This window comes from Aphelocoma coerulescens, chromosome 2 (assembly GCF_041296385.1).
Source record: "Aphelocoma coerulescens isolate FSJ_1873_10779 chromosome 2, UR_Acoe_1.0, whole genome shotgun sequence".
Classification (NCBI taxonomy): domain Eukaryota; kingdom Metazoa; phylum Chordata; class Aves; order Passeriformes; family Corvidae; genus Aphelocoma; species Aphelocoma coerulescens.
Window position 1 is genome coordinate 50,435,027 of NC_091015.1, and position 21,946 is coordinate 50,456,972.

A 21,946-nucleotide genomic window follows, 5' to 3' on the forward strand; every position below is an offset into this window, starting at 1 on the left:
TACTGTGTTTTGACTGTTTTATCTTACTCAGGTGACTAGAATGATTCATCTATTGTCAGATGTCTGAAGTAACATTTGAAAAGCTATTGCATATGTCTCACAATTAATTTTACTCTGTAACAGTTTTAATCTTTCATTTGCCAAATAGAAAATGGATCTTGACACTGGAGAGACTACCTTAAACATTAGGAACAGTATCTTAATTTGTGATGTCTCAGGTCAGCTAGTAATGACAACTGTAATTATTCTCCTATGGCTAAACAGGAGCCAAGGAATTTTTTGTGCTTTAATTTTGTATTCCACCACTACTTCACCAATATGCTCCCCACCCTCCCACAGTAAAGCCCAGTTTTTGATTGGCACAAGATCGGATGATATGTTTTGTGTGAAATATGTCACGCTTGTAATTGTTCCATCACTGAATTTTATTTTCTGCCTTTTGCTTTTGTAAGTCAGCTTCAGGGTCCTTTTTTCCTTACGCTTCCATTGCGCTCTGGTTTCAACGAAACATTCTTAGATATGCAGATCATGGTTTTACTTTGTGAGAGTGTGTTCCACATGGTGCCATCTGCTGTCTTCTTTCAGGGCTACCTTCAAGAAGAGAAAGCCACAGAACAGCGCATTTGTGGAGAGAGAGTTGAGAGGTCTGGTGGGGATTGAAGCATGAAAAGTCCTGCAACAGACCAGTTTAATTCAAGTTTGGAGAGTAAGGAGAGAGAAGATTTAGGATTATGTGACCTAAGAGCTGTCCCTTGAGAACTTAGACCGAGTCCTTCCCAACAACTCTTACCCTGCAGGACACGAATTTTCAATCCCACCTGAATTGAAACTGAACCTCTTGCTTTAGTATCCTCCTTTCCCCACATTCATTTTATGTCACGGGAGAAAGCAGGGGAAGGATGTACTTTGATTTGGTGAAATGGCTTTAGAAATGAAACTTATCCTTTTACTGTTCTAAGGGGGGCTGTAGCTACCAAACTGTATATACCAGTGTAGCCAACTGAGGTGGTTTGCTTTTGAAAGGGCATGTCCCTGGACATAGGATAGAGGAGGCCATGGTGGGTGTAGTCTGTGAATATTTCTGTAAAAACATTTGTGACAACTTCAAAGCATATGCGTGTAATAGCAAGCCTAGCTCATCATAACACTGTTCCCCCACCTTCACATTTTAAGGTCACTTCTAAGCATTAATTGGATTTTACTAAAATGAGAGAGGAGCATGGTGAAATAGCTCAGTATCTATGGTACAGTAAGACTGAGCAATACTAGAAATTCTATCACATATTGAGAAAATAAACATGTAACTTCAATTCACATTGTACATGGCAGGAATTTAATATTAATTATAAATACTGTCTTAAATGCTAGCACTGCTGTCATCACAGTACACTTAATATTTAGCATTTCTGTGTAAATACCTAAAAGGCAAGTAATATTTTGTTATTACACTTGTGTTTCTTGTGCGTAGTCTTTAAAGGAACACTGGTAACCATTAAGTACAATTCTTAACAGGTTGAATTAATTTCAGTGAAAATTGAGGGTTTCTTCTTAGTTTAAACTTACTTAAAACAGTATGAAAGATATAAAAGTAGTTGATAACTGATTTTAAATTCTGCTTGCCATACATATTTGAGACTAAATCAGACACTCCAAGTGTCTGAATGCAAAATATGGTTAGAAAGATAAAGTCCACTGTATTGTGAGGAATGATGAAGGCCACTTTCTGCTTTCAGCTTCTTTGTTTATTTTATTGGTGACATTCTATTCCCACATTAATTTGCTCCAGTGTGAGGATATACAGTCACTTTGCAAACAGCTGGAAGTCTTTTTGCCCTTAGCTAGGGGCCATCATCCCTTCTGTTGGACTGTATTAATAGATCATGCGGATACTTTTAATCTGCTTCAGAATAAAATCAGTTAAAGTAGTTGAGGTCATAGAATAATATGGGTTGAAAAAGACCTCTTAGATCATTGAGTCCAACCGTTAACCCAGCACTAGCATGTCCCACCTCTTTTAAACACTTCAAGGGTGGGTGAGTCGACCACTTCTTGGGCAGCCCGTTCCAATGCTTAGCAACTCTATTAGTGAAGAAATTTTTCCAAAAACCTAATCTAAATCTCCTCTGGCGCAACTTGACGTTTCCTCTTGTTCTATTACTTGTAACCTGGGAGAAGAGGCTGAACCCCACCTACCCTAGCCCTAGAGGGCTACAGCCTCTTTTCAGGTGATTGCAGAAAGCGATAAGGTTCCCCATAGGCCTCTTTTTTTCCAGGCTGAACAACCCCAGCTCTTTCAGCTCCTCCTCATAGGATTTGTGCTCCAGGCTCTTTACCAGCTTTACTGTCCTTCTCTGGACTCACTCCAGCACCTCAGTGTTCTTTTTGCCCCAAAACTGAACACAGGATTTGAGGTGTGCCCTCACCAGTGGTGAGCACAGGGGGACAATCACTGCCCTGGTCCTGCTGGCCACATCATTGCTGATACAGGCCAGGATGCCATTGGCCTTCTTGGCCACACACTTGTTCACATTCAGCTGCTGTCAACCAGCACCCCCAGGTCCTTTTCCACCATTTAGCTTTCCAGCCACTCTTCTCCAAGCCTGCAGTGTTTAGGGGGGTTGTTGTGACCTGAGTCCAGGACCCACCCCTTCACCTTGTTGAACTTCATATAATTGGCCTTGGCCCATCATTCCCGTCTGTTCAGATCCCTCTGCAGAGCCTTCCTGCTATCCAGCAGATCAACACTCCTGCCCGACATCTGCAAACTGTCTGAGGGGGCACTCAATCCCCTCATCCGGATAATTGATAAAGGTATTAAACTGGCCCCAGCACCGATCCCTGAGGAACGCCACTTGTGACCAGTGGCCAACTGGATGCAACTCTATTCACCACCACTCTTCGGGCTTGGCCATCCAGACAGGATGTGCACCTGTCCAAGCCACGAGCAGCCAATTTCTCCAGAATGCTGTGGGAAATGGTGTCAAAGGCTGCAGTAAAGTCAACATAAACAATATCCACAGTCTTTCCCTTATCCACTAAGTGTATCACCTTGTCATAGGAGGAGATCAGGTTGGTGAAGAGGTACCTGCCTTTCATAAACCCATCCTGACTGGGCCTGCTGCCCTGGTTGTCTTGTATGTGCTGCATGATTGTGCTCAAGATGATCTGCTCCATAACCTTCCGTGGCACCAAGGTGAGTTTGACAGGCCTGGAGTTTCCTGGATCCTCCTTCACACCCATGTTGTAGGTGGGCATCACATTTGCTCGCTTCAGTCTATCGGGATTTCTCTGGTTAGTCAGGACTGCTGGGAAATGATTGAAAATGCTTGGTGAACACTTCTGCCAGCTCCCTTCAGTACCCTTGGGTGGTGGAGTGCACAGAGCTTTGCATGTGTTTGAGTGGTGCTATAGGTTGCTGACCATTTCCCCTTTGATTATGGGGGTTCGTTCTGCTCCTGATCCCAGTCTTCCACCTCAGGCAGCTGGATACCCAAACAACAGCTGGTCTTACTGTAAAAGACAGGCAAAGAGGCATTAGGCACCTCATCCTTTGTCACTGCTTCCTTCCACATCCAACAAAGGATAGAGGTTCTCTTTAGCCCTCCCTTTGTTGCTGATGTATTTATAGAAGCATTTTTTGTTGTCTGTTATGGCGTCTTTAGAGTGGTTTGCTTTTTAGCTGTGATTCAAGCTAATTTGTCCGATTTGCAGACAGCAGCGGATTAGAAGCGCTTCTGCACTCCTTTTAGCTAGCAAAGGTTAGTTGAAGGATAACTGCCACAGTTAAATCTGCATGTGTAATTCAGTACAAGGCATCCTAGAGTTGGGAATTTTTTTTTTCTCTTACCCTTTTGCACTTTGGGCTTTATTCATGCATTTTTCTTCTCAGCTTTATTTGTTTAGGGCGTAATTAGATCTGTCTCTAGGTTCCTGTAAACCCTGTGTTTATTGTTTGGTTTGTTCTGCAGGTAGTTCTATCTATATACATACATACCCACAGGTAAAAATTGATCGCTTCTGCAGTCCTTGTGACTGCAATGTTTGTGTCTATTTATGCCAGCTTACTGAAGGGTTAAGCAGAATTTGAGCAGACATACTTAAGTTAGATAAAATTAGGTTTTTAACCTGGTGTTAATTACGCGACAGAAATTGTTCAAGTTAGACTGTGTCTGTTCTGCTCTGATGGTGCTTTGTATTATCCACTCTGAAACAATTTTTATTTTCTCAGCAGTCATTGTATTAAAAAGTCAGTAAGTCGATATTGCAACAGATGGAGTTCAACAGGTGCACTGTGAGAGATCCAGATTCTTGTACTAAATATGATCTACCTACAGAGAGACCAGTGGAAAGAAAGTATAGTCAAAGAATTCAGGCAGGGGAGACCGACCTAAATGCAGGAGGAAGAATAGCAGGTGCATTAAGAAATGTACTAAACAGCAAATATATAAGGATTTTTGGATAAAAAGCTACGTTATTTTAACTTGCTAAACTGACTTAGACATGCAACCACAACACTGTAGATACTTTTAATTCCTATGTGCTGAAGAACCTTATGTTGCCTTAATTTGTACAGAGTGGTTCAATATCTAATGTCTGATTCTGGCTGGATTTACCCTTTGTCATGTTACACAGAAGTTCAAGTAACAGACTCTTGACTGTTGAGGGTTGTACAAAATAAAAGCTCTTCTATGGTGCTATAACAGTTTAAATGTTCTGCCAGAAATAAGATTGTCACTGCTTAAATATCATCTGTAACGTGGGGGATCTGGAGCCTTTCTAAGGGTCCTGTTTACTTTTTACTGTGTCTTGTATTTTACAGCGTAGAAGCAGTCTGCCAGGCCATCTTGCATCCACACTGATTACTTAAATTTCACTTAATGGGAAGTGAAGTTGGTTCAACTACATTTTGGTGTAGCTGGTACTTTCTCAATTGCCACTGCACTGTAGCATGTAGGTGACTTTATTATGTAACAGAGATGAAGGCTGTGCCACATACTCCCAAGTAGTTAAAATACAGTTAAAATACTTGCAATAAATAATAAATTTCCTTTATTGTACTCTGTATTTCAGACTATTACAAAAGTTAGTATTCTCTTCTGGGCACATATTAGATCTTGCTACAAGATAGCAGGTATTTTCGGGATCAGTTTAATAGGAGTCTGCTATAGTTGTTTAGATGTTACAGGTTGCTATTCCGTACTAGGAGACTGAAAAAAAGTGGCTTGGGAGCTAGTTGTCCTCTTTTGCCTCTGTTGCTTCTTGTGAAGCAGTCATGTTCACCTCACTGATTTTTAGTGTTTAATTTTTCACAGAAAGGATATTTTGCTCTTAAAATATATTGTTCAGCTAATGGCCTTTCAATTCCTTCCTGCCAAGCCGATCCTCGTTCCTTTAACTTAGAAGACCTTGGAGTTAAGCTGCCTCCATCATGTTAAAAACAAGTACAGCACAAATCTGATCTGTAAGAAACACCCTCTTGAACGTATTCTTGAATTCGGTGCAAAGCCTTCAGAGTTGCAGCATACAAGGTTTATTGTGCCATAGAGTAGTCCAAGAGCACTCAGAAAGAAGCAAACATAGCACTACAGGGGTTTTTGAGTTTGTGGTAGTTAATACTGTATTGAGCAGAGAATTGATGCCTCTCAAGAAGCCGATGCTGTCAAAAGATAGAGAACCTATACTGTCATCAATTTGGATGCCAGTTGCAGTGTAGTATCTGGGGTAAAGTGTATGTCCATAAAAAAGAAAACAAGCATTCAGTTTTTGCCTGTAGAAATATCAAATTATTCTTTTTCCATCTTAGCTTTGAAACCTCTTGGGAATTTTAACTGTCCCAAGAAAAATGTCATCATCACTTTCTTCTTAGGTCTAAAATGTTGTTACATGTTACGAATGGCAGAATTCACTGGCAAAGTATGCCTTTTAATATGGATAAAACCAATGCTTTTCATAATAATTTGCCTTGAGATATGGAGTAGTTCAAAAGCAAGACAGAGAAAAAGTAATGAAAAAGCCTAATAGACATCAGGGAAGTGTCTGAAGTTGTAGGCAGATATACACCCACTACAGTGGTGATAGGAAGCATATCGTGGTTTCAGATGGTGGTATATTGTGTGAAAAATACAAATTGTGATTATGGAGTGCTCTCAAAAGCTCAGTTTTTTAGCAAAAATAGTGGAGGTGCCCTGGGTTCTCTGAAGAAGCAGAGTGACTGTATGCTCCTTGTAGAATTTTACATCATTAAGCTACTGGCAGCATGCACTTCCCGATTTTAGCACTTGCGAAGCGTAACATCTTATTGCAGGGAGGGAGAATACCATGCCAAGTAGTGGCAGTAGGAATGCTGTAATCCTTCTTAAATACACTGGGGACATTCTGATATTCTTAATGGTAATTCTTAATGGATATTCTATAAACATTCTGGTATTCTTCAGGATTTCCATTGAGCTTAGTTGAATGTTGGCCCTGAAAAAATGGGTACCCTGCTGATTGTGTCACCCACCTTTTTTTCTGCCTTGGCTTTCTAATGGTTTACCCTTAGGGATTATTCTAAAGATACTACAAAATGGAGGAGTTTTGTTTCTCAGCTGGATTCCAGGAACAGAAATTTCTTCCTCCTTTGACTCAAAATTTCCATCATTTTTGAAGCTGAGTGGCCACATCACTGTAAAACTTCCTGCCATTTTGTTACATTATCATTCTTACTAATCTTAGTATAACAAGGGGGCCTTTCCCACATTTTTCTGAGTGGGTGGGTTTTTTCAGAGTTACGAAATCTGAAATCAGAAACAGGTCTATGACCAATTTTGAGCCTGAGGAAACTCAGAATGACAATACTGCTGCCAATTCTTTTATCAAACATTAGGCTTGTGATTGACAGTTGACTTGCAGGATCTGTATTTCTCTTTTCAAATGGCCCTACTTGCACCAAAACCCCTGCAGATCATTTGAGCTTCTCTAAATACAGAGCAGTCTCGGGAGCCATCACAAATACTTGGTACTATCTCAGAATGCTACGAGTAATTACATATCCCGATATCTTAATATAAAAACATAAAGACTGAACAATCAAAAATCGCATATTTAACCCTCTAAAACCATCAGAATTAAGATTATATTAAACTCCATATCAGTCAAAGCTTTTCTTTTTTCTTTCTGGTGGACTTGTCTTATTAATTATCTTTCAATCAAGTTTAGCAAGAACTGTGCAAGCCTGTTCTGTGTCTCTTGTGAAAAATGAAGTAGAGTTAATGTGCTCATGATTCCTTGCATGTTTGTTGTCCAGTGAGGTGCAGAAGCTTGAGTGTTCAAGGTGATAACAGCTTCCACGTAAAACCATGGTAGGTGCATATCCAGAGGAATTCCAGAATAAAAGATTTGTGGCTGTATAAGGACTTAAAATACATAAAAATGTGCTAATTAGGGACAATTCATGTAGTGTATGTTTGTATTAGAATTATAATAAAACCATTCCACTGACATGAATGTAAGTTAAGAAGAAAGGAGTGTGAGATTTTTCTGAAATAAAATTGCCTGGTTGTTCTTCCATTTTGCGGAGTTATGTCAGTTCTGGCTTGGGTAAACACAGGACCACCCTCTATCTTATGGGTTCTTACGCAGGTGGAGTATTCTTACCATGAGGTTTAACACCATAGGTTTGGGTTGTGGGCACTAGGAAAGACTCTTTACCTGTCATAAGTGCTTTTGACTATAGGTATTGCTGCTCCAAATTCTGATGGTGATTATTTGAAAATGGCTTAAATGTCCATACATACTTACCAAGGTTATAATTGCAACACAAGTAAAGATTTTCCTGATGAGGAAGACTTCCATAGTGCCTTGAATTAATTAGGTGATTGATGAGTGCTACACTTCCATTTTAAAAACCTTATGCAGAGCTCATTGTGCTAATTGCTTATTTGCAGATACAGAGCTCAGAATGAGACTTGCAGGATGTTGCACTTCTAGTGTAGTATGTGGGCAAGCAGGTGTTTTAAAATTTAATATGGATTACTGCATAGATGTTTCTTTGTTTCAATGGAAGTTACTTAAGTTTCTCATTAGATTTTCCATAGTGTTGCTGAATATATTCTTCCTTTGGATGCAAAGAATATGTCGGATATGGAGTCAATCTTCAACTATCTTTCTCAAGAATCTAGACTTGCCATCGCTAATTAGATGCTGTATGGCCGAATTGATTCTGTAATCTACATTTGCATTAAAAACTGACTCCTAGAATTACTCAGATAGCTTGTAATGTTCACAGTTTGTATCTTGTCATTTTTATGAGTGTGCAGATGTGAAAATTTTGTGCATCTGCAGCTGAAGACTTTTAGAGCACAGAAGCCTTTATAATTGAAGGCTTAGAAAATTTTCAACAGATTCTGTTTGTAAGGAGATTACATATTCTCAGATGGCTGTAAAGTGCTGGATAAAAAGTCTAGATGATGGGGCAATAATAGCATGAAATTGATTGGGGTTTAGACAGTCACCATTCCCACAAGAAGCAACACACTAATCTTGCACTCTGTTGGAATGGAGGGGTCAAATGAATTCCATCACCGTCAGTGTAATTTGCTTTAAGTGTTGTTTAGATCTGGATGAAGTAACTGTACATGTGCTCTTCTTTTCTATATGTTCTTATTTTCTCAGTAGGCTGAATTTTATTTTAATACTCACCTTAAATAGTACTTTGTCAAGGAAATACTAAACCTAGGAATGTCAAAGACGTCTCTTTATAAATATAGCAATAATTGTTGCTGTGAAGTGCTGGAGAATTCTGTAGCTCCTGGATAGAGAATGATTGCTGTGACTAGCATTAAGTAATCATCCTACAGTATTGCCTTGTGTCATCAAAAAGGCAGTTCATAGCAAGGAATAAAAATCAAACCTAAGCAGGAACAGATAGTTAAGATCATGTATTAACAGTGCATAATATATAAGTGAAAACTTTACAGGCTTTGCTTTGCAAGTTGCCTAGTTAAGCTTTCTAAATTAATGTTGATACTAAAAAAAAATATGCCTCTGTTTCAGTTATTCTGCTGTTGCTGCTTATACTCTGTTCTATGTTAAAATACGCTTTAAAAATGAGAACCATATCTTTATTAACTTATCGCCAGTTGTCTACTGAACCAGCTGTAATGTAGGTATCTGCAACAGTGCCACAAAATTAATGGTACCATACACAGAGCACTTAGGTGATCATTAGAGCATCCCCCCAAAGGTTCCAACTACAATACCAGCCTAGTTTCATGGTTGGGACTCTGAAACATACAAAGACTTAGGATTGTTTATTCCTTTAAAGCTTAACTTGGAGGATGAGACAGTTCAAACTACAGACCTGACAGAAAGAGGCAAGGAGAACAGCAGAGCATCACTTTTCCTCCTAGAATGTCAACTAAAATAAGAAGTCATCGTTTCCTGGTGTCAGGCCCTTAGCTGAATATTAGCAAGTGTGTATCTTCTTCGCAGCATGGACTGAGAACTTGAATATTTGTCTCAGTCGTTCTAGCTAAGTATTTAATTAACATGTACTTCACATAATTTTATTCTTTATTCTTCTCACGTCTGTTTCAAATCGACTTGCCTCAAGGGGGTGAAGGAGGATGAGAGGGAATCTTGGGAAGTGGGTAATCTGTTCTCATACCTCAAGATCAGATGGGTGTGAGGGTTGAGGGTGGCAGAAAAGAGATCCTTTGCTTCGCTCTGGTTCTGTCACCTGGTGCTGCATACTATTTAGTCAGTGCAACCAGCAGTGTACTTCAGTTCCAGTGTTTCCTTGGGTAAGGTGGAGTAGGTCAGAAGGAGGGCTGGATAGAAACCCTAAATATCACTTCTTGCTGCTGCTGCTGCAGCTGGAAGAACTGGGGCAAGCAGTGACCCCCAAACCTGAAATGCAACCCCTACCCAGCACTGGCTGTTCTTGCTTCTGTTATGATTCCTCCCTCAGCTGCAGCCCTTGAATCTCCCAGATGTGGGTGTAGGCAAAGGTCTCAGTTTTTCTAATATTTTCCAGGGCTGTTCTACAGCCCTGTGAAACCTACAGATAGTTGCAGATACTGTGATAGCATTTCAGTAGAAATACAATACCACTGTGCTGCATTTCAAGCACAGTATGAAAAGTACCAAGATAGTAAGAAGGTATGACTGCAGTTTGTGATGCTCGCTGTTTGTTAGCAGCTCTCTCCGTTCTAGCTGAAAGGGAAACAGTTTCACAAGGTTCAGGCTTATCCCTAGAGGAGAGCAGTGCTATGAAGGGCTAAGTGGTATCAGAGCATAATACTGGCATCATCATGATTGCCAGACTATACTTCTGTCTGGTGCACTGCCCATTGCTGCCAGTTTGTCCATGCCTGAAGCTGGCTCTGATATGCAACATCACAGCAACCTTTTCCTGATGTGTGCATATGTTTATGTTGACGTTTTAACTTATATTTGTTGGCAGGTTACCTAGTGGGAGGTGAAGTGGGCATTTTCTTTTTTTAAGTCGAAGCAAGGTGCTGAATTAAGCTTCTAAATTTGTTTGTTTTTTAGTTTTTGTATCTAGAAGGTTGTTTCTTGTTCTCACAGGTCTTCTCACAGTGAAAAATCAATGTACCTGTACTAGTGCCAGTAATTTCTGCTGTAAAGATATGCACAACTGTCACTGCATGCTTTCATTTGTGGCAAAAAAATCACTTTTTGAAAGAAGGGTTAATAGATTTGTGTCCGTCTAAGAGTATATAAGGAGGGAAGATTAAATTCTTACCTCTCAAGTGGTAGAAGTAAAATGCTGTTACCTTGCATTTCAATTTTGAGTGGTAATTCATTCTTATTAAAGGCTTAATGGGATGCTGCCAAATCACAAGACAGTTGTTCGCATCCTTCTGAAGTCAGTTACGAAGCTTTGCTGTTTGGAAACATGAGGAGAATGCCAATATGTATTCTTCTTGCCTATTTCATTTGTTAAACTGATCTTTTGATGCTGTAAAAGTAAACATTAGTCATACTTTTGTAGCCTCTGTGAGTTTGAGTCATCATTTAAAAATTCGAAAGTAATCCATGTTAGTAAACATCTTTCTTGTTCCCTTTCTAAAGTTCTAGGATAACAGTGTTGGCAGTTTTCAGTGATTTCAGTCCAGTCTGTAGCTGGATGGGTTCTGTGTGTCCTGTGCAATATGAAACTCCTGATAGGTTACATACCATACTGCAGGCACTTGGCACTAAACAAATTAACAACAGACCTTGCTATACTAAGATAAGAGGCTAATTTTGCAGGTACAGCATTTCATAAATCATGTTAGAGTTGACAGTTCAGAACTGGAGAATTAATTAATATTTAGAAATCTAGTCAAATGGGAATAGTTGTAGCCTTATTAAAAACCAATGTCACATTGCTGTTTGAATCAAAGATTTCTAGGTCAGAATGACTGATGTTCGTGTGAATTTTCTTACATAAACATGACTAATGACTTTTGAAAGTCCACAGTTTTATCAGTTAATGTATCCTATATAACTGCTTATTTAACAGATGTAAGAGACTGTTCTTGAAAGTACTTCACTTTGTTATTTACTTGTTTTTATTATCATTTGACTGATGCTGTGGTAGTTTAGTCATTTGAAACATGCAAATTTGTTGATGGATGAACATGAATTTCAGGTTTTTTTGTTCTTCTACTGTGTAGATGAAGAAATCTGCTCATGACCTCAGTGCGGCTGTATTTCAGATATTACTTGTACTGATTAAACAGTTAGGAGGTTGATGGGATTTGCAGTCTTAAATGACATTAGCTTAATTCTGTTGAAATGAAATAGTTCAAAGTAAACCTGTGATATTTTGGGATCCTAGAGATGCAAAAGAATTTTATTTAGTTTAAAAATCTTTGTTAGAAGGGATGCGTATTTCTGATACAAGGGGATATTTCCATAAAGTAGACAAAATGAAAAACACACAAGCTTTTCTAGGCTTGAATTCTAGCAGTGTCTTTGGAAGTCTTTCATGGTGGTTTGCCCATCTAACTTTTTGTCTGTTGTACTCCATTTACTTACCTGAACCTCTGCTTAGCTAATGAATAAAATCTTTAATACTTCTTTAACTAATGAATTTCACCTGGTTAACTGAATTTCAATTGGAATATGTGTTTAAAGGGTTGGCTTTGTGAATACTGCTTGTTTTAAAAGTTGTGTTCACCCAGGCTTTTCTCTACCTAAACTTTCTCTACAAAGCTTCATATTCTCAGTATTTGTAGCCTTTTTAGTTTGGCTTTTGAATGATCATTAAAGAGTTGCTGTTTTGGGATAACGTGCACTGTAGTTCTTCTCGCAGCCTGATACCTAATTTCAAGAATTAATGGACATTTTAATAGTTTAAAAATTTTGTTATCAGAAGTTTGAGATACTTTGGGCCAGGAAGGCGGAAGATGAATGCCTTAATAGCAGTCTGTTGATGTTTTTTAATGGTTTTTAGACAGTGTGGAAGACTGAACTGAAGGGGTGTGCATGGGAGACCCTTTGTTGTACTAGAAATTCTCTGCAGCAGAGAATGTACAAACTTTGAAGATTAAACTTCATCTGCAGAGGTTCTACATTGTGTAGATTCTTACTGATTGAAAGAAGGCTATTAGTTTGATAACGTGAACAAATAGACTGATTCCCGTTGCCTATTATTGCATGAGTCACCCATCAATTTTACATGAAGTAGGGCAGCAGCAAATGTGCCATGTAGCTGTCCTTGTCTCAGAGCGAGAGTCTTGCATTGACTGGATGTGATAGACTGTATTTGAAAACTAGTAGTTTTAGAAAGTTATTTTTAAAATAGCCAGAGTGTTTAGCAGAGTGAAAGAAAAGCTTTTAATGTTTACACACAAAAAAGAACCCACCAAAAACTGTAAACAATCATCTGTGTATATGCACTGGCTGTAGAAGTGAAGAAAATATAGTTGTTAGTAGCTGAGAACTTAGTAATTTACTTTAAAACTCTGCAGATATAGAGAGGGCCATTGTACTTACATAGTAAATGAGAGGCTAAAGTTCTTGATTTTTATCTTACCCTTCTGCTGTTTCTTTCTAGGTTTAACTATAGATCAACACATCATCTTGCATCTCATGGGTTTTATGAATTTTTAAATTGGTTTGATGAAAGAGCATGGTATCCACTAGGAAGAATAGTAGGTGGAACTGTAAGTATTGTAATAATAAATTTATTAAAATAAATTTAATAAATTTAATAAATTAAAAATAATTAAAGATTACTTTTCAGGAAGTTTTTTGAACTTTCAGTACAAATTTGACATTGATAAAAGAATCTTAATAAAATATGCTTTTATTTTCAAATTGCTGAAATTGCTGAAGAGGGAATATTGAGATGTTTTTAATTTTTATCTGCAGAAACTAAGTCAACATGCCTTAGTCTTTATCCAGTAGCATATTGTGACCAAGAAGTACAGAACTTCCCTACATATGAAATTCTAATAGTAACAAATAAGGGTATTATGACTCCTGTAATTCTGGTATACAAAACCAATAAAGGAAAAACATTTTTTTAAAAAATGAATTTTTTTTCAAAATTGTTACCTAAATCTCTTAAGCTACAAGTTTTAATCCAGTGATGTGTGCTGAGTAGACTTCATGTATGTATGGGAAAAAAGTTAGGACTTTCACTGGGAGAAGACCTTGTGAAATTAGATCACAAGGTATGAAGCATCAGGACTAGTTAAGATTGGTATCGGTGCAAGCTACCAGACAGGAAAGGTGTACAAAACAATGTTATCAAATCAGAATGCAAATATCATTCATTGGAATAGCTTTAGTAACACTAAGTAATGCAGCCGTGTGTTTCTTAATGTGTGAAGGCTCATTAAAGCTTTTTAATGATAGTATATAACACTTAAAGGCATTTACATGTTTTTTGTAACAGTTAGATAACCATTTTTTTTAGTATCTTAGAGATGCTGGAGACTTTTTTATGTAACATGTAGGTGCATGTTTTCCATACCTGTCTTACGCAAAATAAAACCTCTTGGAAAAAGAATTAAAATATATGCAGGGGAACATTCAGTCATCTGTTAATTTAATTTAGTACAATGCCCTTCTTAGTTTTTGAAAGAAACTAAGGCAGGTGAAGTACATTTTAATTTTTCTGGTATGTATTGATTTTTCTAATGTTGATAAATGTCGGAGGGTAGAATTCCTATTAAGAATATTCTGAAGTTCTCCAATGTTCTATGATGGGTTCAATAGATTTGTGTAAGTCTGTGCTACCTTTCTGGAGCACATCTTAATTTAATTTTACAGGACTTTATTTTAATCTTTCATATCCAAAGGTGTCTACTCATGTCTTGCAAATACATAGTATTCAATTGACTGACCATCAGCTTTTCAGCTTTAAAAAATTAAATCTTGTTGATGCACATTTTCTTTCCCTGTTGGTACCAAGAAGTGAAAGAATGGCATGGTATATTTTAAAGGAAAATGGCTTGGAGATTTTGGGTTTCTTCTTGAAGTATTAGACTTTTGGGGCTTGTTAAACTCGTAGCTGGCTTGAAATTCTCTTGCAAATTTTAGTTTCTGCTTCCATACCTTAATGACAAGTTCTTTTCATTGTATGATAAATGTCAAGCAAGATGGGATATTATCTGTATGCTGCTCTTTCATTTATGAAGTAGATTATATTTTATTGTTAGCATTTGGATAAAATTAAAAGAGCCTATGGTATTCAGTGGTGTTGTCAAAACATGATTAAAGGAGCACTAAAATAATTCTGTTAACTTATGCTAATACTCACTGCTTATATCAGCTTAAAAAATTATTGTTTCATTGCAAGTTATATGTAAACAAACCTACCATGATAGTTTTCTGTAATAACCTAGTGTTTTGGTTTGTCTTGTATCTTCGTGTAGGTATACCCAGGACTGATGGTGACAGCAGGCCTTATACATTGGATTTTAAATATGCTTAATGTGACAGTGCATATAAGAGACGTATGTGTGTTTCTAGCACCAGTTTTTAGCGGCCTTACAGCTATTTCTACTTTCCTGCTCACCAGAGAACTGTGGAACCAGGGAGCAGGGCTTTTAGCTGCCTGTTTTATTGCCATAGTTCCAGGTTACATATCCCGATCAGTAGCAGGATCGTTTGACAATGAAGGCATAGCTATTTTTGCACTGCAGTTCACATACTATTTATGGGTAAGTAATTGCTGAGTCTTTTGCTTTGGAAAGGTTTTTTGGTTCCTCCTCCAACCAAATGACTGATTTTTCTTAGAATCCATTGAATTCTTATTTTCCTCCCTCTCATCTTTCTTCCCCTTGGCTCTAGATTAGGCAAGTACTGAGAAGTCACATGATCTGAACAACTCCATAATCATGCTCTTTAGTTTGCTGTGTAAAAGCACTGTTCCACTGAAGTGTGTCCTATAGTAGTAATAAAAATGATGATGAGTCTATAAATCTAAAACAAACACAGGGATTGTTTTTCAGTTTTGAGGTATTAGTACTGTGTGCATCAAATTTTAGCCTCCTTATATAGCTGATGAAAAGCAGTAGACTAAAAAAGAAGTGCTTTGAATTGTCTTCTGGAAAAATTTTTGACTGTATGGAGGATCTGGGCTTTGACTTAAGTACCCAAATTAAATACTCAAAGCTGTCTACAGTCAGATATTAGTGTTACTTGTGTGCTTAAAGAAATAGTCTTATGTCTTTTAATTAGCCTGCTTGCAAAAGCAGCATGTCTGTCACTCCTTAATCTGTGTAGAGTTTCATCTGTAATGTAGTTTTACATGAAGGTGTTTAGGGAAGCTGGAGTTTTTCTGGGCTATTGAACCTACTTTGGAAATAACATAAATAGCCTAACTATATTGTTAATTCAGCACAGACACTGTAGGGTACTGTCCCTTGTGTATTCTGGAATGCCTGTACTTTTCATTTAGCGTGGCTCCACATAAGCACATTGTCACTACAGCTTTCTCCATAATTTTGTCAAAGAGTTCTGGTTTTCATAAGCAGATGCATATTCACGAATATTTTAGCTTTAGAATATTTCAAACTTGGGATATAGTTGATAGGAATATAATGGAAAGAGAATTCAATTTTTTCATGACCAAGTGACTGGTGTTACTTAAATGCAGTTTTTTATAATATGGTTTTAGAATAGCTGCAGCTGGAAAGGTGTACTGTGTTTGATAACAATGATTGAAACAACCTATGTTGTTACTTCAGAATAACTGAGATATCCTAGCAGTTATCTGTTCTCATGGAGTTCATGTTTAACTAAACTGCAGAGTGCAATAATGTTTGCATGAACTCTTATGGAATCAAATACATTATGTGGACAACTTCCTAGCTTTTCTTAATGTCTGTTCTTCATTCCTGTTTTTCCTCACCACAGTCACCCCCACCAGTTGCAGACAAATTCATGTTCCTGGGGCAATTTCTGGATCCTGCTAAACCTTTAGTAGTATCTGGATGCTCTCGTTAACCTTAAGTGAGTTTTTCAAAATTACAGAATAGCGCCTTTGTCTCTAATTGCAGATGAATTAAGGCATGGATGGTCTTCACTTAGCATTGTAAACTGCTCTAATATCTCAGAGAAAGTAGCACAGAGGCATTGCAACTACCTTTCTACAACAGATCATAAGGCAGAGTGTTGGGCTTTATGCCTTTGCTAGAGAAATAGATCTGACTTTTGTGTGTGAAAGAATTGCATTTGTGTTATGATTTTATGGACAACAGTTCAGAAGCATAAAATATAACTTGATGCGGGTTAAAGAAGTTCTCTTGACAATTGTTTTGGAATGAAACTTTTGAATATTGTCCAGGATTTGTCATTCATAATACTCGGTTATTTTTCCAGGTGAAGTCTGTGAAAACTGGGTCAGTCTTTTGGACAATCTGCTGCTGTCTATCCTACTTTTACATGGTAAGGCTTTTATATATATATATAATAGCTGAACTATTTGAGTAGGACTTACATAATCCATATGTTAATGAAGAGAAGAAGGATATTTTAATCTTTGTTGGAGCCATAATATAAAATTACTGCTTCGTATTGTTATTAAAACCTTAAATATATGACTAAACAACTTAACATGTAAGTGTCAAGTATTTGAATAAACATGATTAAAACAATTTTTGAAAAAAATTTGAAATACAGTAGTTTTACTTATAAGTTTTTCTCATACTGTGAATAGGTGCTCTGATTCAGTTGGATTTTTATTTTGGTACAGATAAATTAAAGTATAATTTTGATATTTGTGTCTGTGTGTCATTACTATAATGCAATAATAATCATATTACATTTTTATAACTTTGAAAGCTATTTCTATGGGTATAATTATGCCATAAAGTAAAGCTTAGCACCAGAACTGATGAATGATTACAGTGTCATAATAAATGATCATAAATTTTCATTCTTGATCTGTGAAAATGGAGGCTAGTGCAGAGATTTTCCTAAGGGCTAACAGAGGGGAGAAACAGCAGTAAAATTGAGGAGATAAAACTAGTAGAAAAATGAGGGGAATTGGTTTTCCCCCTTCTCTGTCTTCTGAAACCTTAGACTTGAAGAATTTTCCTCTTTGAATCAAACATCTTTTTTTTCCCCGGTAAACTTTTTGTGACTGTATGAAAAATAAATTATCCTTGAAATAGCCAGTGGTGAGACAGCCAGGCTAATTGCTTGGTGACAGTTAAGACTGAGGTCTCAAATACTGCTTTTCTACCATCAGGTAACTAGGTTTGCAAGAACAAGGAACTTCTGGATTGGTTTATGTGCCTTAAAGTACAAGGTTAATTCAAAGGTTGTCTGGTTGTTGTCTAATTTTCCTCTAGCTTTAATGTCCGTTTGGTTTCCTCGGAGACTTTTGCAGTTAATACAGGAAATAATAGCCCTTTGGTTGTCACCAAAGAGGCTAGGATAGCTATTTCTTTTTAAGAGTATATTTATTTCATTCCATTTCTCCTCCTTTTGCCACACTGCTAAATAGAGAGCCACTTCTTTATACGCAGCATTGTGGTTTATATAGTATTATAGTGAAAAGGTCCTGTAGCTTTGGTACATATTTAACTGCACAAAAGCTGCAAGTTTTTGAATTGTTATATTTATGTACCAGAGTATTTTTTTATATTGTGCCAATTTATTAGTAAGATTCTCTAAAAGTGCCTTCATAAGCATACAGATAACAAATTAAATACTTCCACACATTTACTGCTGAAAAATCACACAATAACAAGTTCTTACAATCTTGGTGTGTGGGATTGTATGAGAATATGTGATCTAGTGTATGTATGGTATCAGAACTTATGAATCAATGTCATCATGACAATCAGTGCTTGACTTTAAATGTGGGGGGGGGAGGGGTGGGCTGGTTTTTTCCTTTCAAGTGCTATCAGCTCATGAAAATTTCAGATTTGTCTGTAGGTTAGCTTCAGATCTCAGTGATTAGATGATAGAATTTTATTCCTTGTATCTACTTCATCCCACATAGGTGATGGCTTTCCCTATATTGTATTTCCCTTTTGGAAAGAATTTTGTTGAGTTGCCCATCTAGGTATTTTACTTAGGTAAATTTTTAGGACAAAGGATAATTGTACTATTTGTTATATTGTAATAATTCATCTTTCTCTGGTGGAATTAGTCATTTTCAGTGTAAGCTGGAAGTTAAATCACAATTTTGAGGTAGTAGGAGTCAGTCCTTAAATGGGAAGTTTGGGGAACAGCTTCTTGAAAGGCAGATGGATATTGCGTGAACTGACAAATCTTTCTTGATAACTAAATCTGCTTTATAATATATGCCTAACTCACTGTGGTAATTTGACTCGTAGCCTTCATTACATTCAATATAGAGAAGGTTGTTTTTTCCTTGGATTATATTTTTAGCCTTTATCTTATTTCATCAGCTTCTGCTTCATACAGCTTTTTATGACAAGGAGGTAAAATAAAAGGAAGTTTTAAATCGAAGCAATCCTGTAGGAGTAATAGCGTGTCTCCACTCTTTTTGCCAATCTACGAGAATGCCTCAGTCTTGTTTGAAAAGTTCCAAAGTGCATCTTTAGTATAATTTTCAGACCTTAGATTTGGTTTCATATTTTGATAGTTAGGGATGCAGGTCTCTGGTCCATGCAAACTGTTTGTGACCTGCTTCATTCAAACCTTTCCCTAGATGTGACAGTGTTCTAACTACATGTTTGAACTCTATTCTATCTTACTTGTCTTCATACAGTGTTTGCTTCCATTAAATAAACTTGCTTGTGTAAACCATGATACTCCATACTAGTAATTAGGTAATAAGATTTTGATAATCTGAAATGAGTTACTAGAAAACTTAGATTATTTTATTCTACTTGTTCCACATTGTCTGAATTGCTCACGTCAAATTTTGAAATGCTGGGTTTTGTAGTATTAGTGTCAAAAGACATAATACTTGGCCTCATGCTTTTTTTAGAATCTGTTCTATTGAACATAGTAATTTGGGTTTCTTTTTGGATTCTAGGGCTTCAAAAATATCTACATGAATCTAAACCCTAAAGTGCAATTAAAGTGAAAACCACATTAGCTACTGCACGCTAAAAATGAAGATCTGGGGTAGGCATGGTGCACATGGGAGAAGTCTAGACTGTAATTTGACAAGAGAACATGTTAAAATACAGATTGTCTAGTCAAAATGAGCCCTTCTAAATATGTTAGAAATTTAGATAACGCATTGTAATGATACCTCATTAAATCCTTACCTAAACCAGCAATCAGTGATCTGTTAATAACATTTGTAGTATTTCAGTTCTAAGTATACCATAACAGTCCTTCTCAACAGCTCGTTGCCACAGGTTTGCAATATCTATAATATTGTTGTATATCATTCCACAGTGCTCAGTCCTGCTTTCATGTGCATCCATACCCTTCCTTTTGTTTGTTTCCTTACATTGCAACCTGCGCTGGCTGTTCTGGTCCCGGAGTTCTGCTCCTGGAGGTGTACCTTGCTCCCTTTCTCCTCTCTGCCTGGAAATAGTATTCCCTGTCTCCAGCAAAAAGTGCAGAGCATGGTGCTAAGTTTGTCAAAATATTAGGTTTTGGATCCTACATGAGATCATAGAATATCCTGAGATGGAAGGGACCCATGAAGATCATCAAAGTCCAAGTCACGGTCCTACAGATCCTACTGCTGCCTTGTGTTGCAGCCTTCACTATTGGGAAAAGCCTCCAGCATCACATTCTTCTTTGGCAGTATGATCAGATTAACGTGGAAGGAGGAGATCCAGGAAGGGTAGCCTAGGAAATCCATCAGCCCATTTCAAACACTTTTAATATGTGCATTTTGTTGTGGTCTGTTTTTCTTTTATAATATATATTGAGTAGGATTTTGGTGGTAGTAGTAGTAGTTTTTGACTGCTCATGTAGATGGGCTTTGTGTTTTCTTGCTAGACCATCAAGTTGTCTAAATCCAGCATTGGCTGTCGTAAGAATTTGCAGATATTTTCAGATCTAATTTCCTGTTCTATTTGTTGTAGGTCTCTGCATGGGGTGGTTATGTTTTCATCATCAACCTTATTCCACTGCATGTGTTTGTTCTGTTGCTGATGCAGAGATACAGCAGGAGGGTCTACATTGGTAAGTTCTGTTCATTGCAAATTCATTCTCAAATACTTGAACATGAGATACAAAATTATTGTAGTGATGTGTTTTGTATCAAGCGAGTGTTAAGTAATTGCATATCAGATTTATTTGTCTTAATTTGGTTACTGAGTATAGTCAGTTATTTTCTACAACATGGAAATAAGGAGTTGAAACATAGTCACACTTCCAAAATTTCATATATGGTAGCTGCTAATTAATTTTCTCCTTTCTAGTGTGTGGGAAAGAAAAATGGGTGGTTTGATGTAAAAGAACCCTGTTAATATCTTTTAAATATGTATTACATGTGTGCCTTTAGTAATGTTTTATATTTTTGGTTTTTCCAGCTATGTAAAACAATTGGTGATTTTAAAAGTTGTACAGCAGATATTATGTAAACATATAGTAAAAGACGTAGGAAATTTTAAGCAGCCATGTAAGTTTTAGATCACTGAGACAAGGCGTGCACAGTAAGAGTCTGTCCACTCCATGGGAATCCTTAAAATTTTATTGGATTAATTGGTCAGCCTTCCTTTCAGTTTCAGGAATGTGTGAATAGGGATCCTAGGAGCCTAACTTTTAAATTGATTTTCTTACATTTAAATACTCTGTAATCTGTTTTTACAGACACTTTACCAATAAAATCAGTAAGCCATGATGTAGGTGTGTGAATGAAATAATTGGTAAGCAGTTCAGGTATTCAGAGATTTATAAGTTAGCTGGAACGTTTTTAATGTGAAGCCTTTGCAATAGGTAGTTGAAGAACATAATGTAAGCTGAAGCATAATCACAAGGCGTTTCTTATTTATAAATATATTTTCATTACTCATTTCAATACTGTTTTATCTTTGTATTTTTAATTATTTAATGCTTTTTTTAGTGCCTGCTAGAGAAATTACTTCATGTACCTATGTGTGAACCATTATATACCACAATAATTGCTAAATTTACTCAAGTTAAGTTTTGAATTTTTTTATCAAAACTATAAATATTGCTTCCATACTTTTTTGTTACTCTGAGAATTGAGAATTGGAAATTCATTAAAATTAAAAAAAGAGAGAAAGAAAAAGCTCTAGCCCATCTTTAATTTTTAATGTTAGTATTACTTAACTTCTTCATTAACTACTTCTTCCTCACTTAAGGGGAAAGTAATTTATCTTGTTTTGCTTTTAAAATTGTTTTATTGAATATTTTCATTTTCTGATTTCTATGAATTAGGCAAGAGAAAATTAAATCAACTACTTATGAAATCCTGAAGCAGTGTGGTAGCCAGAAACAGACTAAGTGCTCTTGCTTCTTCAGCTTTCAGTGAACTTGTCTTTGTACTCATGTGGAGAAAATAGTATTGCATGTTCATAGGAATTAAAGG

General features: G+C 36.9%; 1 protein-coding gene across 1 annotated transcript in view; it reads left to right on the forward strand.

The window, feature by feature from the left end:
• Positions 1–21,946, forward strand: part of STT3B (STT3 oligosaccharyltransferase complex catalytic subunit B) — a 51,202-nt gene that overhangs the window by 9,350 nt on the left and 19,906 nt on the right. The window contains exons 2-5 of the mRNA XM_069007379.1: positions 13,049–13,157; positions 14,877–15,164; positions 16,828–16,893; positions 20,475–20,574. Coding sequence (XP_068863480.1) covers positions 13,049–13,157; positions 14,877–15,164; positions 16,828–16,893; positions 20,475–20,574 — 563 coding nt within the window. The remainder of the gene's footprint in view (positions 1–13,048; positions 13,158–14,876; positions 15,165–16,827; positions 16,894–20,474; positions 20,575–21,946) is intronic.